The sequence below is a fragment of the Protomyctophum bolini genome (assembly GCF_963924005.1).
Source record: "Protomyctophum bolini genome assembly, chromosome: 14".
NCBI classification, from domain to species: domain Eukaryota; kingdom Metazoa; phylum Chordata; class Actinopteri; order Myctophiformes; family Myctophidae; genus Protomyctophum; species Protomyctophum bolini.
The window spans coordinates 33,311,809-33,329,189 of record NC_137875.1 but is presented as its reverse complement, the minus strand read 5'-3'; the positions used below and the strand labels follow the sequence as shown (position 1 = coordinate 33,329,189).

The following is a 17,381-nucleotide window of genomic DNA, read 5'->3' as shown; positions in this document are numbered from 1 at the left end:
AGCCGATTACCAATATTTATTTTGTTTTTAGTGTTAATCTACACTACAGCTTGGTAAACTGCAGATAACCAACCCAGTGCAAAATGTATGCTTACCAATAACAGATAAATATTGGCTACTGCCATTGGTGAATGTCAACTTCATTTGCCGATACAGATATGTGGCCGATATATCGTTGCAACACATTTTATCTCACAGCAGTACATTGCATCTTTTAATTTCCATCTGTCAGGCAGAGTGCTTGTTGAAAGTCCCGTAGACAAAAATAACACTGCGTCAAGTTTTATTTTGTTTATTTTATGTCACAGCAAACATGCTGCCATAAATTCACATTCTACCATACAGCAATGCGGACAAACTTGCCGCTCAGGATATTATATTCAACGTTGCCTGGCTATTGCACATTGTCGCCAAAATATATATTTAAATAAAACCGCATAATACTGTAGCATATTTGAGCTTATACAACCTCAGCACCTGTGACAGTCATCAATCACTCTTTTTTTTCTTCACAGCATTATTGGTGTTACTGAATATCAAAAACACCCAATGGAATTGCAATCAAATGTCATCCAAGCAGATCCATGCTAGTTAATTTGTCTCCTGTGAATTCAGCCCATATCAGTTAGGGCAGCAAGCAAGGCAAATACTTCCTTTAGGCTTTTTTTGTTGTTACAAAACAAACAAAAAAGAACAACTTCAAAATAGTATAGAAAACATAAATTATTATCAACATTTCAAGAAGGCACGGCTGGTCAAATTGCTTTGACATTGCTCATTGGGTGTGTGGACTAGCCTGAGAGTTACAGTAGCCCCATGAAGAAGCACTGCTTTCCAGATGAGGTGTGTAGATGTTGACAAAAACTACTCCTGGTCTCAAAGAACCAACGACATCCGCTCGGTTCTAAGACAATGCCTTGCCATTGCATGGGAACCTCCCTCTGTGGATGGATGGGGCTCGGTGGTGAAGGTCAGATTGGAACTCCTTCCTGAGTGTTTTGTTGCTCTCGTCTCCATTCATCACGAGCACGGCGTTCCTGTCTCGTTTAGCGGCGTCAGCTGCTGCAAGAGCTCCAGGTAGAGCTCGATGCGTGCGAGGAGTGGTGCATTCTTCTCGGCGCGCAGCAGCTTGGAGTACACATTCTTATAGGTCTTCAGCAGCTCCTCATCCTTATTGCTGTCACACACACACACACACACACACACGCACACGCACACGCACACGCACACACACACACACACACACAGATAGATCAGAGGTTCACCCATGCTGATTGAGGCAAGAGTCACTTCAGATAATAGGGCACTGTGAAAACTTAGCAAGAGGCACAACAACCTTGTAAAGGTTGATACAACGAGAGAGCCAGATTGTTTCTCACCTAGGTTTGCGCTTCACGGCCGTCATCAGCTTGACCAACTGCAGCAGCAGGAAGGAGAAACTCGGCTCAAATACGCCGATCAACTTCATCACTTCCTGGAGGTTCACTCCTGTGGCGACTGCACCTTCAGCCAGCTCTGTTTGCTCAGCCGGGTCTGACGTCTTCAACTGCAGCTGGGGAGAGGAGAGGAGTAGATGAGTGACAGTGTCGTTGTTTATGCCTTTTTTCACCCACAAATTTCAAAACCACACCTCTATCGTTTTGGCTACATTGTCCACCCCCTACAATTGGTGGAAGTGCCTACTTGCAGCCAGACTGTTGGCATTATGTAACTAGCTAGCTAGCTAGCCTAGTAAATGTGCATGTGATTGTCGAGTGCTATGTGCAAAACGGGTGATAACCTATTCCATCCATTACAGCTTGCCAACTTGGACAGTGTGCAAGGCGAATTTCTCGGGTGCACCTCACTACCCGTGTGAACCGAGTGGTGCAACTCCTCTCTCTCTCTACAGCGCCCCTACTGGTACTCATACTGGTGCTCATTAACCAACACATAAGTGAACACGGACATTGCTGTTCCTTGGAGTGGTTGCACCATTCAAAACTCCCAGCTATGGGTGCAGGGTTTGTGAAATTGGCTGGTGCACAAAGTGACAGAGGCCTTTCATATGAGAACAAAAAAGTATTTATGTAATGTGCGTTGGATAGTCTCTAAGAACTAGGCCTACCTCGGGGTCCTCCAGCAGTTCCTTATGGATGAGCTGGAAGGCGTAGTGAGTCTCTGTCATGATCTCCAGGGCGCCCGTCAGGGTCTTCAGCTTTGCCCCACTGCTGCTCTGGCCTGTAGTATGATGACACCACGTGTGTTAGATGCTTTGGAAATTGGACTGTATTCGCATGCTGTTCATTCAGCTCTTATTATGTCGTACTTGGGAGTGGGAAAATGAATATGGTCAATTGGAGGACGACGCTGCTGCATGCATGCAGGCACGGCAGAATAGTTTTGTATGAAGTAGGTCATACTCCAAGTCAAGTCAGTGTAGAGGCTGTTTGTTACCGATTCATTGCCATACAAATAACTGATTCATGATTTCATTGTGTTTTTGAATCTGAACACTGACATATATAAATCAAATTGCATTTCGTTTTGTCTTTTTAAACAAAAGTTGCACATTTTTGTCAGATATGACAAATAACAAATGTATGCAGTGGAAAGACTGATCTATGAAACTATCATGACGATTATGTAAAATAGAATATGTAATAATTGTGGCTAGTTCATGCGATTACTGTATGTCCATGCATCTTGTTAGTGGTGCCGTGTCAGTTGTGAAGTGTCCCATCACATTTGGCCTAAGGTACTTGTTTTAGTGGTTTCTGTGTTCTTGTGGATGATGGTGACTTGAGGTTTTAGTATGGTAAACTGACCAGCCATGGTGAACTCTGTGAAGGCGACCCTCTCCAGAAGGGTGCGAAGCAGCTCACACGGTGCATCCTTCAGGCTGAGGAACAGGCGCACGGCCTTGCTGTAGTGCAGCTCCGCCAAGCTGCGATGTTGTTTCCTCAAGTGCTCGTCCCCCACCTAGCAGGTACAACATAACACAAACAGTAAGCGCACCAAATCCAGGTGGTCAACTTCAAACTGGCCAGTGCTTTACATGTTTACAATTATGCTGGTCAGTGATCACAGTTGTGTTAGCTTATGTTTTATTTGTGCTGTGTATTTTTTCGTTATCATAAACATTCTTTTGCATTTACTTGCGACTCCTTAAACCCATTTATTATACTGTATCTTTTGCTATTGCGTTTATTGTCCTTGTTAAAAACTCAACCCTGGTATTTTCAAACGATGGAGAAAAGAAGGTCACAAAATGTCATAAAAGATTGTCTATTTTCGCTATTCGTCATAATATGACGTGAAGTAAAACGTGTTTTGGAAAAGTATTTGGGGGCCCACTAGTGGTCCCCGGCCTACAGGTTGAGGTTTCACCTGGTTGCGGAAGCAGCTGTGGTACATGGAGGCCAGGCGGTGGTGAATGGTGGCTGCTCTGTACTGGTAGAGAGGCTGGCGAGCCGACTCCGTCTGCAGGTCACAGAACTTCAGTGACTTCATCATGGCCTCCGTCACTTCCCTCTCAATCTGACAACGCACGCAGATGATTGCAATGTGTTATTACGGTAGCAAGATGTAATCATTTCTTTACCGACGCAATATAGCAAACGATAAAAGCACAGGATAGTTGCAAAATTGAATGATCGCTTCCAATTTGAATGCAGCATTTGTTATCGGTGTCCTGCAGAAACATCCAGATATTTAGCTATTATAGAAAATTACCTAGAAATGCAACCATATAAACCATCTATTAAAGGACCACTTTTCAACTTATCTTCGTATAATTGGTCGTCACTAATGTTCATGATAAAATACAATTGTTTTCTTCCGAAGGAAACCTTGTATCTCTTAAAAGTTATCGAAAAAGGTGAATAAAACAATTACAACACCACTCATGTAACTCATGATTGGGAGGGAAAGAGGTCTGTATCAATTAACTCGTGAATGGGGGACAAAGTGTTGTATGTATGATGATAAGAGTGCCCCCTCACTTCACACAAGTGTGATTTTTTCCCCATAGCAAGGCAGCACTCCCTTTGTTGATTGAACAACAGTTACCTGCTCCTGGGCCTTGCGGGACAGTGGGGCGTAGTCCTGCAGCAGAGTGGCCAGAGTGAAGTAGGTGGTAGACAGCTCCCAGTTCACACTGTCCCACACAACCGGATGGCTCCCCCTGCTGGCCAAGGACTTCATAGCCCGTAGGTAATAGTCGATGGCCTAGGGGAAAACAATCACCGTTTTGACAGTGCTCGTCTACTGCCCTTCTTTTTACGTTACAAATTGGTAAAACAACATTCATTAAGTAAAACAAAAGATACATTAGCACAAATAAAAACAAGACAGAAGGACCATAGGGCTAAAAACAGGCATGGTACCTTATTGTAGTAAAGAGCCTCTTCAGGAGAGAACTCCCCTCTGCTCTGGTCGTCGGTGACAGCACAGTGGGCCTGGGCACAGATCCTCATCAGCCTGCCAGTGTTACACAGCAGCAGAGCCATGTTGGTGCTGTCCTGGATCGTCTCAAAGTCCTTCATGCCCTTCTCGAAGCAGGCAAAGCTCTTCTTCCACAGCTCCTGCTCTGCCACCGACACTGCCGTTTTCACTGGAGGAGGGGGAGCAGGAAACAGGTGAGCGGGGTCAACTAAACTAAACGGTTACAATATGGACAATCATCGATATGTCTCCACCGTACCTTCCTTCTCGGTCTGCATGGCTGCCGCCTGGTTCATGTAGTATACTCCGATCTCGTTACGTATGTTGCCCAGTCTCCTCAGCACCTGAGCCAGCTGCTCCGGTCCGTGGTCCTTCACAACCCCGGAGGTGAGCAGGTCACTGGCTGCTTCGTAGCACTTGCTGCTGACAAATAGCTGGTACTCTGGGTCTGTGGCCAAGTCAGTGGCCATGTTGAAGGCTGATTGGCAGAATGCCAAACTTGAGTTAGGGGTGTGATAGTTAATTTAGCTAATCAATTTAATCGCTTATCATAAATGCGAATCACGTGTCATGATGCGACGTGTTGTGAGCTTGTATATTTTTGCATGACACTGTTGTACGATGAACTATGAATAGGTCTTAAATTGTTAATCAGACTCATTTCTATTTTAAATTGATAGTTGGGAACAATATGGACCTTTACAGGCCTGTAACTCTGAGAGTTGGACAAATGGAACATACACTCAAGAGTTGTGGGGGTCCATGGCTTAATCAATGCATACCGAACTTGTGGACCTCGACGTGAAAAGATTTGAGAACCTGTGTGTGTGTGTGGTGACTGACCCTGGCAGCTGCACTCCCGGTGGAGGCTGTGCAGGACCTCCTGGTCCTCTTTAGTCTGGTAGCCGTACTCCTCCAGGTAGGCCAGCCTGTTGCTGGCGTTCTGGGCCAACATCAGCTGGATGTCTCCGCACAGCGACAGGCACTGGCTGTGGAACAGCAGCACGGGAGGCTGCAGGGTGTTGCTCACTGAGCAGTAGGCGTCTGGACCCGTCGGAGAGAGAAGGACCGCTAGTCAACAACCGGTAGGACATTCCAGAATTGCATTGACGCCGCCCTGGTGCAACCTATACGTTGTTCTACCTTTTGATACCGGCGCGCTCTCTGTGTCTCATCAGCTATTGTTATACATTTAGCAACATAATTATAAATTAAAAAAAAAGAATGAATCCAATTAAAATAAACTAACATTGAGATAGTAATTGTAATTCTGCAAATATTTCAATCAAAGATTGCAAGAGGATAGAAATCAACAGGACGACAGTAATAATGATAATAATAAAGGGCATTCATGAATGGACTGGAATAGGTTGCTTGTTAATGATGAATATGAACCCTTACAATGTGACTGCATTTCTATGTTCATCTGCAAATTAAAAAATTATCGCTAAAGAAATAACCGATAGTTGTATTTATCATCTGTTAACCTACTGCCCTTCCTCATAGATGGTACCCTAGTAGATCTCCCCATAAAGGGGACAAAGGTAACAGAACTAAAGTGACACCGACCGTGACACTGCAGGGCCAGCTTGATGTAGCGCAGGGCTCGTCCGTATTTGTGCAGGTTGGTGGCCGCGTCGGAGAGGACGTAGTACGCCTTGGAGGCCTTCAGGAAGAGCTGGAGCTTCATGTGGTGCTGCCAGGAGCCGGGGATCATCCCGGAGCGGGTCGGGTGCTTCTGGTCCTCCTGGAAGGGCCCCACTGTACAGAGTCCCGTCAAGGTTGAGAGAGGAGAGATCAAAAGGTGAGGAGGAGGAGGTGAAGCAAGCAACTATTCAGAGATAAATTAGTCAAACATTAAACTGGTACATTGTAACCAGCCAGTGCTTGTGTATATTGATGGAAGCCCAGAGAGCAATATTTTATACACAAATGTGATGGATATGAAGTGTACAGCCGAGTATACAACTGTGTGTACCACACTCCACTCCTCCATTTACTGTTTCACCATGCACTGTCATGATGCTTTGCAACCCCAGGTGGGTGATCTTCCCAGACACATTGGTTATGGAGGTGCTGACCTCTGTCCAGGAGAAGAGCAATGCCCTTCTCTACAGTGCAGGCTCCTGCCAGGCTCCTGTCTTCGTACTTGAGAGGTATGGGGGTGTTCGGGTCCGCAGCTGGAAGATCACTCTCCTTCTTTATGCTGCCGTCCACCGCTTTCAATCCCTGTCCATTGTGTTACAGCAATTCATTAGCAACTTAGACGCAGTAACGTCTATGAATTGAACACATAGAACAATGAAAACAAGTTCCCGGGACTTTTTTGTTATCCTTTTAGCCCAAATGTCCGACTGTACCACATGATGTTTACAATTCTGTCTAATAAAGTATTCAATCAATCAAAAAATACATATTACTAGCATGACTATACATTGTTGACCCGTCATTGATGCCATGCAGAGACCAACCTTTAGAACACAGCCCAGCACATGTCTGCATCTCTCTTCCTTGTCGTGAGACACGGGGAATGCACAGTTCGGCTAGAGGGAGACAAAAAAAATTAGAATCTTTTTTTTCCAATGAAAACAGAACAAAGTGCTTCTAATTGTACTTTATTTGTATTTGCACCTTTCAAAAACAGGGAAAATCGGTGCCTCACATGGAATATGCACAAAAGAAACACATACAAATAAGACATTGTCAGTTGTCACCATCCAAATGGTTTCATTATGTAGAGGCCAGAACAAGCAGCCGTGCAACAGAAGTGTCACTCACTCTGATCTGGTGAGTGGACGTGTATTTCTCTGGAACCGAAAGCTCGTCGACGGAGCGGATCACAGCCACGGCTTTGCTGTCGTCTGGAGGGTCGGAGCCCGTGCTGTAGGAGCCGTTCTCATCGCTGTCGTCTGGCAGGTCCTCGTCCTCGTCCCCCTCCTCGTCACTGTAGCTGTCCTCCGAACCGCCGGCCCGGAGCGACTCGTCTCCATCCTCCTCTGGTGGCTCGTCCAGCTGGAAGAGCTCCGACAGCATGTAATGAGCCGACGCGATGATCTGAGCAACGGAGTACAGGACCGGATACGAGTTGAGTTCCAACTAAATCCAAAACATTTTTAGTTTTCAAGTTAACTGAAATCAGAGGTTGTCCATCGGTGTGTTTTACCTGCGGGTGCCTCTCCTGATCCAACAGCTTGACACAGTTTAGGAGCAGAGTTCTGATTGTCCCGTAGTGCTTCCTGTTCTGTCTGGCTTTCAACATCAAATTGCTGGCCACTCTATACACACAGAGTACAAACATATTAAGCATGTATAACAAGGAACACTCTATGGTAAATACAACTGGAGCAATGGCAACATTCTCTCTTCATAAGATTTAAATGACCATCAATGACTTGCAAGATATTGTGGTGACTTGTAAACTAGGCAGCAGCCACAGTAGCAAGTGGATGTGAAATTTCATGAGTCTATATAACCTCTTAGCAACGAAAATAAATTGTAGAATTGGCAGACTTGCCAACCACAGGCAAAATGTACAGTATGTATGTGACTGATGTCTAGAACTCAGTGAAAAAACTATAAATAGTATCCACCCTATGCAAGCCAGTATCCACTTCTCACAATCAGTAGGGTTTCAACAAAGTAAATGTGTCACCTGTGTCAGTGATCCTTCTAAGATGACTACAGTAAATATACATGCAGATGGATTATGAGCAGATTTCCATTCAAGTTCACAAACTCTGTATTGTTTTCCTCTAATCTTTGCAGGTTTCCTTATTATAGAAACCCTTGAGTGGAGGTGCATGTTTAAGCTGGACAATACATACTTGTACAGAAGCACGGCCACAGGGAGGGTGAATGGGTTCTGACACTTCTCCTCCTCAGCCTCTTCACACAGTGTGGTGAGGTCATAGAGCTTCACGATGTCACTGCCGCTAGCTGGAAACACCACAACCAATAAGGACACGTTCAGAGAGCGGAAGGAATATTCTGAATTGAATGGTTTCCTTTTTTCCAAAAGGCATTAACCGACAACCTGTCCCCCATACCTTTGAAGAGCCAGTAGGTGTGTCCTTCTTTGGTGCAGTTGGACTTGAGGAAGGAAAGGATGTTCTGAGCTATGTCCTTCACCACTCTGGTGGAGAACGTGGAGTGCTCCAGGTCGGGTATGTCCTCTGTCTTTATCATCTCATATTTCTGCAAGAAAAGGAGAGAAATAAAATCTAACCTAAAATGTTGTAGGTGTGCATAGTCAGCACCCTCTGGTGGACATTTTCTGACAATGACATACAGACAGATGGGTTTGGCTGAACAATGATAGAAAAATAATCTTAATCATGATTATAAATCATTCCATTTCCAAATCAGATTTAGTTTTTTATCAAATAATTGAGCCATTGTGAGAAGATATGCTCATTACAATAGTTTTGCGTCTCAACTAAAAACTGAAATTCTGTGAGAAAAATACGACAGGTCATTAATATGAAAACATATCATCCATGACATAATAACTAAGGTGGTGTGCAGTCGTGGACAGAATCTCATAGGTGATCACCTGAACGATGCCATTGACATGAAAGCACATGACGAGCTCCGGCACGTTGCACATCAGATTGTCCAGCCAATAGTCAATACCCGTCAGAATGTTGATTGGTTTATTGTGATCCCTGCGGGGAAGAACCGTCAGTTTATATCCATTAAGAAACTCTGCTGTGGAACAGCAGTAACATTGTAATGCTGCATGCTGTGTTGACAGAGGCCACTGATGCCGTCTGGAGTTTTGGTGTTCTAACCTGAGTCGCAGACTGACAGCTGGGTAGCGTCGTCCTCCAAAGATAGGCATGTTGGATCCGACCAACATATGGATGTCCTCAAATGTCCACATGATGCTCCTAACAAAGTCGTTCCTCAGACCCTATCACAGACATTTGGTCAGATAGATCTCCAACTGTTAGATACAGTTGAAAACAGCCTGCGTCAACTAAGTCTGTCAATATCTTCAAGAAATATATTGGTCCAATTTATTCAAACATAATTGTTACGAAAAAAACAATATGCATGTAATCAGGGGTGCTGGTCTACTTCCTGGGCATCCACCTGCCTGTGAAGTGTCTTGTATGCGCTACAAGGCTATAATTACCTGACTGTTTTCTCCCTCATTAAAGAGTGTTTCGAGATTTTGTTCTTTGGGGACGGACGCTACTTGGCCCGAAGGAAACGCACTGTCCTCAAAAACGCTTTCCTGCAGACATGGAAACAGATGTGGTAAGCCAGAGTCACACACTCAACAAAGCAAACATGCCACGAGGAAGCCATTCAACATCCAATCAGCAGTCTAAAGGGCCTTGCAAACAGGGAGCAATAATACGCATCTATAGTTCATTTTCAATGAGACCTGCGTTTTTGCTCGGAGAAGTCACGGTGCGACAACGCAAGCGTATTTACGTGAGCGCGGTCCCGTGAATTTGATTTGATTTCCAATAACAGTCAGCTACCTCTTTGGGAGCTTCAGATTCCTCCAAGTCAGAGGCTGTGTTGGTGAACGTAGCTGGCCATGAAGGACTGAACTCCTCTGCTCCACTCTCATCATCCCCTTTATTTGGATCCTCTGTTACGGGTTCTGCAGCCCCATCACCATTTATACTGGAGGGTACAGAAAAAGGATGGAGAGACAGTATTATTTATTAGATTTGGTACAACGAAAATGCAGTCTCTCACAAGTCACAAATAAAGTAGGTCCAACTCCCAGATAGGACAGCAAAATACTATACAGATACACTGTGAGGCCAATTCAATTAACTTACCTGTAGTACAGGAACTTTGATAGGATTGCTTTTTGATACCAGTGTTCTTTACTCTTCTTTTTCCTCTGCCACTTTTGGTCTATGAGTCGCTGGTAGAACTCTTTCAGCCAAGTCCAATCACCCGTCTGCAACAACAATACAGACAGGAGAGGGTGAAGCATCGAGTCACATTAACCCAAACCTGATGGTTCTGGTACCAATAGATCAAATGAAGTTACGTGATCATAAATTTCAATCTACCGCCACAACTCTATACAGTACAAGTACAAAGTGCATCGTAGTACACAAAAATGTCCAAATCAAATCTTGGCAAAACTTCATTGGACAGCATGCAGCCAGATGTGTACAGGAATCTAAGCCTGGTTTTGAGTCTTAAGAAGCCCAGTTGTACCTGAGATGACCTCATGAAGAGCTCCTGAATGTCTAACTCGTCCAAAAGCAAGGTCCTCCCCACGCGGTGGACAGCCATGCTCACGTGAGACTTGCTGTAGGGAATCTTCAAAAGCTTCTTGATGTTCTGATGGTGTAAATAAAACAAGCAAGCGTCATTTCAGTTCTGTGCACAATCATTTTCAGAAGTGATGAGCAGGCATTTGCTATTCAACAGCTCTACAGACCTCTGAGTCTGACACCACATCTACGTCATTCCCGATGGAGTCAATGAAGTCATACGCCATCCCGAAACTACGAGAAGTGGAGAAAGGATACCAATATGGTGGGTCAATCTTCATGGGGGCATTCAGTAGTAATTACTAATACAGTAAGTACTCATACACGTTTCACGTCTTGGGCTTAAGACAAAACCAAAACCCACACAGTTCGTTTTAAGATAACCATGATGATGTAGGTGTATATTAAGTAAATGTATTCCCATGAAGCTATTGATTGATTGAATACTTTATTATTCAGAAATGTAAACAGGGTATGTAAACGAGGTACAGTCAGACAAAAAAACGAAAACGCAAAGTCATGGGGACTTATTTCCATTGTGGTCCTTATTACAAAGTTGGTTAGGCTACATGTAAACATAGGTATTAGGCAGCTACGGTTATGGTTAATATACCTGGAGAACGGTTTGCTTTTGCTGCTGGACCCTAGCACAGTCGTGCCTGCACTCCCAAGCTGAGGGTTCTCCCTCAGCCAGTTGGCAGGGGGCAACTTCAAGTCAAACTTCTCCTGCAGCAATGCAAAGCTGGTAGGAGGCGGGGCAGCAGAGTATTTGACCACAGCACGGCTCTTGACTTCATTGTTGCCAGAACATACATCCAAGTCCTGTAGGAGAGATGAGAGTTGTCATCTTTCTCACACAATGGCTAATATCTACTTGACCATTATGATTTACTATAGCAATAGCACATACTCAGTTAAACCACTTAAGCCCCATTTAAAAAATAGCCTTCGCTACAGATTTTTGTCTCAGGCACAAGACATATTGTAGTGTCCAAGCTTACACATAATTTATGATAGCTTAGTCTTGTATTTCAGACAACTCACGTGTTTGTTGCTCTCTCCAGTAGAGCTACAGGGGACATTCACGTCTTTGACATTTGCAGCATTATCCGAAAGGATTCCGTCTTCTCGGCTCCCAGGTGACGTGCTCATTCTTGACACGGGGGACAGTGGATTGTTCAGTCCAGCCAATGTTAGGTTAGTCTCCATCTACTCCATGGTTTACTTAACTAATATCCAAAAGAGCCTTAGTAAACTTAGCCAACCAGTTTGTTAGCCCCGGGTGAGCTAGTCAAAAACACATCAGCTTTGGCAGCTGTTAAATATGTAGTTTCACACATGAGATTCGAATCTTATGAAAGGCTAAAGCGCAAATATACATGTCCATAATAGAGGATATTTATCTACGGCAAAACTTCAATGAACGCGTTAGTTTTTCATCACTCAGTCATCATGATCAACCAGTCCCTGAACACACGTTACAGTGCAGTGAGCTGAGCGACAACCAAACAAAAAAACCAACAGCACAACAACTTCCGGGTTCAACTTGGTTCAAGGGGGAAGGCGAGAACCGTTATTACATTGTTATTATTACAGTACTTGCTGACTTGTTAGTTGTTACAATCTAATACGGTCACATTTTTACGAAACTACAAAAATGTAAGATATTTGACAATCATGTCATTCTAATTACTGCAACAACAACATTTTATAACCTGAAAATATACACATTTGCCCCGGAAATAGCTACAACAGAACCCGCCCCTTCCAAATAATTTATAATATGCAAAATATTTTTTTTGTGTATTCAAATGTTTAAAAAAATAAAAATAAAAAACAGAACGTGTTCTAAGATGGTAAAATACGCAAAGTCTGCTATTACATAACAGTACTATACTGTATACAGAACATAGAAAAGCCTACATTGTTCTCTTTTTGATTAACAGCTGTTGTGTTATATATCAGTAGAGTGGGCGGTGGAAGGATGAGACAATTATAAGACCAGCTGACCAGGCAGTGAGGACACAAAAGGACCCCCCAACTGCCCTGTTAATCGAGCATGGCTACAAGCAGCACAGTACCAGAGTACTGGACTCAGAACCAGAGGACTCAGAACCATTATAATTTTTATAATATAAAATATATTTTTTTATAATATAATTTTTGTTTGTTGCCTATGGCATGCACAGCATATTTTGTAGCCTATCCCAGACACAAATAAATAGCCTAATAAATTATTAAACTCCCTCAATAAATAATTTGTCGAAAAGACCATCATGCAGTGTATTGTTTTTTTTTGGAAAGGAGGAAGGCGGGGACGGGTCGGTTGTCAGCTGATGACCCGTCCAGAACAAGGAGGAGCTGTTGTAGCTGTGTGCGAAATTGCTCTGCGTTCCCCGGCGTTCATCCCCTGAAAGAGACATTATTTTGGCCTCTCTCGCTAAAAGGCTTTATTATTATATTACTGTAGGTCTCCGATCCTACTCCCACGAAACGTGTTAAGGCCAAAGCAGGCCCTATAGTACTTAATCTACTTATAGTAATATCTGACAATATATCTGATAAAGCGTTCGAAAACAATGACAAACTGGAAAACTCACGTGCGCGGACGACTGTTTCTGAGAGACGCACTACAAAACGATCCATATACTGGCGTCTTCAACAGATGTAAGATTATGTTTGTCAGCCTCTTTTCTCTGTCTGTTTCATTTGTGATTCATTAACAATTTGACCGAATCAAACCTCCTCTTTAGTGTCCCAGTTAGCAGAGCGATTAGAAGTTCGGGAAGTTTTGGATGGCGTCAACGGCAGGTTAGAAATGAATGTGACTTGATCAGTTTGCTATTTGTTATCAGGCCTGCCTATTTCGATGTTTGACATTGAACTCAATTTTCAGTTTAGGTGAGTGTGAAGTTGGGAATAGACTTCACCTACTACAAATGAGAGAAAGTGAACACATGGCAGAAAAGGTGAGTCAGGGTGGGACAAAATAACAATTGAATAAATGATGTAGGCTATTGGATCATGTACTAATGTACAATGTACTAATAGTGCTTTTTGTTGTCTCACAGTCTCACTTGAGTCAAGTGAGACTGTGAGACAACAAAAATGTCTGACTGATGGGTCCTTTTCAAAGAATATTGACAGGAGAAACTCCACACAAAATGCAGTGAACAGTACAGTTACTTGACACACGTCTAGACAATGTAGCATGTCAATTTCCTTTATAATTTTGATTGTAATATTAATCTAATTGTGCTCCAGATGTCACTGCTTATAGAGGCGGGTATATAGGGCGGCCTAGGCCTACTTATCTTATGAATATCCTGTTTGTCTGTCTCAATTACACATTTAATTGACCTGATGCAATATTTTATTGGCTTTATTTCCCTCACCAGCTGTCTCAGACTGTCTCTGACTTGACCAGTGTGCTGTATCTGAAAGATGCTGAGGTGCAGTACTGGCAGTCACAGTGAGTTGAGCCTGATTTCTACCCTACAAAGTTGTACGAGCTCACATCCACAACACCTTGTGCGCTTGGAGATATCGTTTCTGTTTGGTGGAAACCTCATTATGTCCGAAACTGTTACTTTTTCAAATACAAAAATGTCAGATCTTCAGGTTCACTTTTCACCGCATTTTGAGCTTGCAGATCTACCGGTACTACTTTTGATGCTTTGTTTTGTGTAACACTGTATAATGAAGTAGGTCATTAATTTACGAAAAAACACATTTAAAAAAATTGAGATAAGAGGTTTCTTCCTGACTATATGCTATATTCAGAATGTGACACACAGCCATATGACGTAGGATAATAAAGTAAGCATTAACCAGCTAGATAACCATTCACAAGGTGGAACCTGTGCGTGGGTTCTGCAACTTGAGTTTGTGTATGCTCCAAGCAGCAACACTGCCCCATGGAAGATGCCACGTTTGTTCCTTCAGGATAAAGCCTGTGCAAGTGGAAGCTAATGTACTGGTACGCAGAGTGACACCAATATTTGGTGCCAGCCTTGGTACCGTTTCCAAACTTAAGACCCAGTTCTGTGAGACTGGTGATGTCACAGACAGACCGAAGTGGCCATCCCAGGTAGACAACACCTATGGATAACACCCCAAGAAGACCAGTTCCTCACCTTTGCTTCACTGAGGAACCATAGGCTTTCTTCCATAGAGTTACAGGCATGATTTGCCCGGTACGGATGTCAAAATTGCAGGACCCATGTTCAGTCACACACATGTGTGGTTGCTCAAAACAAGAGCGAACGGAAGCATATTGGGGGATTTTGGCTAACGTTTTGGGTGGCTTTGCTCATTCCACAATTGCACAATCATTAAGTTATACCTTTTTACACCAATTGGTATTATTGAAGGAGATAAATAATCTACCAATGTTACGTTTCGTGTGTGTGTGTGGCAGGCACATAGTAAAGTGCTTTGGATAAAGGTGAAAAGAGTTCAGACCAGTTCTTAGCTGTCCCTGTATGGTCATCGCTCATACTTCAACTGGTCCCCCTCATGCATCCCCAAAGGTGGAATGACCTTCCCTTTACAGTTTAGAAAGCAGAATCACTACCCGTCTTACATTACTTAAAATATTCAAACATGAAATGCAATAACGGAGCTGTTCATCATGTTGTCCTTTTCAGGGTCTCCCGTTACCGCCAAGAGGCTCTGACTCTGGCAAAGGGGAGTAATGCACTGAAGGCTACACTGAATGAATGCGAGTTCACAATTGAGAGCCAATCCAAGGAGTTGGTAGCCTTGCGTAGAGAGCAGAAGGAGCTGAGGAAGGGTCTGGCAGAGTCCTGGAGAGAGAAGGAGGAACTACTACAGCGATGGATGGAGGAGAAAGGAGCAGAGGCTGAAAGAGTAAATAAGTGTAACGATGCACAGGAAAGGTAAGACGGTTGTATACACCCCATTCTTTTTTTTTTTTAAACATATGTTTATTCATTTTCTTTACAGTACAAAGAAGTATATTCAAAACAATTGACATATATTCCCCCCCCCCCCCACAAACCCCATGGCAGCACAAATACAAACAAAATCTTATCACAAAATGTTATGACTATACATCCCATTCTAGGCTGTGCCCGTTTATTTTAGCTTTTGTGAATCTCTCAAAATTGATTGTATGATGAATGAAGACTATAAGGTAAATCGGTCAATTGGCTCTTTTCACCACTAGGTGGCAACGTTTGGCCAGGCGGCTAAACAGACACCTCCGACGAGAAATAGGGAAACAAAACTCAGACCATACTGTGACAAACTCTTTGAGTGGTACAACGGAAACGCCATCACCAGATCAGAGGAAGTATCAGCAATCTATTGTAAATAAATGACTAGGTATGTTGATCCGAGAAGCTGTCATGTTTACAGTAATTTTACTAATTTATCTATTTATTGATTGTCATATCCCCTCCTAAATTTCTGAGGTCTTCTCATGTCCATCTTGATTTCAGGGAGGATTAGTCACCCTCCATACAGCAGACCACGAGGCAACTGTCTGGCTTAAGGACTAAATACATGCATTTTAGGGAGCAATAATAATATATAGTGGGATATTGTTTCTCAACAATGTCAAAGGTCTAATGTCTCCAAGAGTTCCTGAAGATGGAATCCCTCCCTGTCTTTTTCTTTTCTTCTCGGTTGTGAGGTTCTCTCCAGGTGTAAGGAAACCATGACATGTATAATCATTTTAAACTGGAATTTGAAGCTTCCATTTCCAATTGTGAGGGGCACTAGCCCCTCCTATATACAGCTTTTGTCCCCACACGTCTCAATATTTGCCATTGACAATGAAGGGAATATTTACGTTGTATGTAGACGAGCATATCGGCTAACCACTCACATACAGCTTTTGTCCCCACACGTCTCAATATTTGCCATTGACAGTGAAAGGAGAAAGTAGGTCAAATGTCTGCCAAATATGACGTGATATGATGAAATTTGTGGCAACACAAATCGGCTAACCAATCATATAAATTCAGTTGTTCATAATATTATGTATAATAAGAGCGCTCCTCACTTCACACAGGGTGTAAACCAAAAAAATCACACCCGTGTGAAGTGAGGTGCGTTCTTATCATCATGCATCATCTCATACTGTGATTGGTTAGCTGCTCGTTTACATATGACGTACATTTTCCCATCAATGTCAATGGCATTATGTTTTGATGTTTAATTTACGTCATATTTAGCGGAATTCTAACCTCATTTCTCCGATCATTGTCAATGGCAAAACTTGAGACGTGTGGGGACAAAAGCTGTTTATAGAAGGGGCTAGCGCCCCTTCAAAAATCACACCCATGTGAAGTGAGGGGCGCTCTTATCGTACATCATCATGACGTAAAATAGACACTGTCTATTTGTTATGATGTAAAATTCTCCATTCAATGTCAATGGGAATTTTAGGACAAAGTTTGTTGACACACACCAAAAGCTGTATATAGGAAAAATATATCGACTCATATTAATATTCTTACGGTTTTTGCATTTTATAATAAATCTAATGTTTTATGTTACATAATGGGTTGTGGGAAATAAAGTAATTTATGCCAATGACCATGATTCTGAAGCATCAATCTGTATAAGGCTGATATGCAGATGACAGATTAATCGTACATGCATCCCTATACCAGGAATGTTATTGTCAACCATCATACTTTTATACTACCGGTATTATTTGTTCATTTGTGATTT

At 42.9% G+C, this 17,381-nt stretch overlaps 3 protein-coding genes across 3 annotated transcripts in view; 2 read left to right on the top strand and 1 right to left on the bottom strand.

Annotated features, from left to right (window-relative positions):
* LOC308328519 (C-terminal-binding protein 2-like) overlaps positions 1-17,381 on the top strand; it is a 242,381-nt gene that overhangs the window by 118,234 nt on the left and 106,766 nt on the right. The gene's annotated exons all lie outside the window — the stretch shown is intronic.
* On the bottom strand, positions 283-12,147 carry edrf1 (erythroid differentiation regulatory factor 1). The gene is made up of 25 exons (XM_080781360.1): positions 11,721-12,147; positions 11,290-11,498; positions 10,844-10,910; positions 10,618-10,743; positions 10,227-10,351; positions 9,918-10,065; positions 9,563-9,664; positions 9,216-9,337; positions 8,978-9,089; positions 8,472-8,619; positions 8,250-8,361; positions 7,589-7,700; positions 7,204-7,479; positions 6,897-6,968; positions 6,507-6,654; positions 5,995-6,186; positions 5,269-5,469; positions 4,685-4,903; positions 4,368-4,594; positions 4,051-4,209; positions 3,370-3,519; positions 2,808-2,961; positions 2,108-2,220; positions 1,380-1,552; positions 283-1,177 (listed from the first exon to the last, which is right to left on the bottom strand). The coding sequence occupies exons 1-25, from the start codon at positions 11,883-11,885 to the stop codon at positions 1,021-1,023; spliced, it is 3,789 nt and encodes a 1,262-aa protein (XP_080637486.1). The 5' UTR covers positions 11,886-12,147; the 3' UTR covers positions 283-1,020.
* Positions 13,166-17,205, top strand: LOC308327798 (autophagy-related protein 16-1). The gene is made up of 7 exons (XM_080781352.1): positions 13,166-13,343; positions 13,430-13,487; positions 13,573-13,645; positions 14,075-14,148; positions 15,326-15,577; positions 15,868-16,025; positions 16,142-17,205. Exons 1-6 carry the CDS (start codon positions 13,256-13,258, stop codon positions 16,019-16,021), a joined length of 699 nt encoding a protein of 232 aa, XP_080637478.1. The 5' UTR covers positions 13,166-13,255; the 3' UTR covers positions 16,022-16,025; positions 16,142-17,205.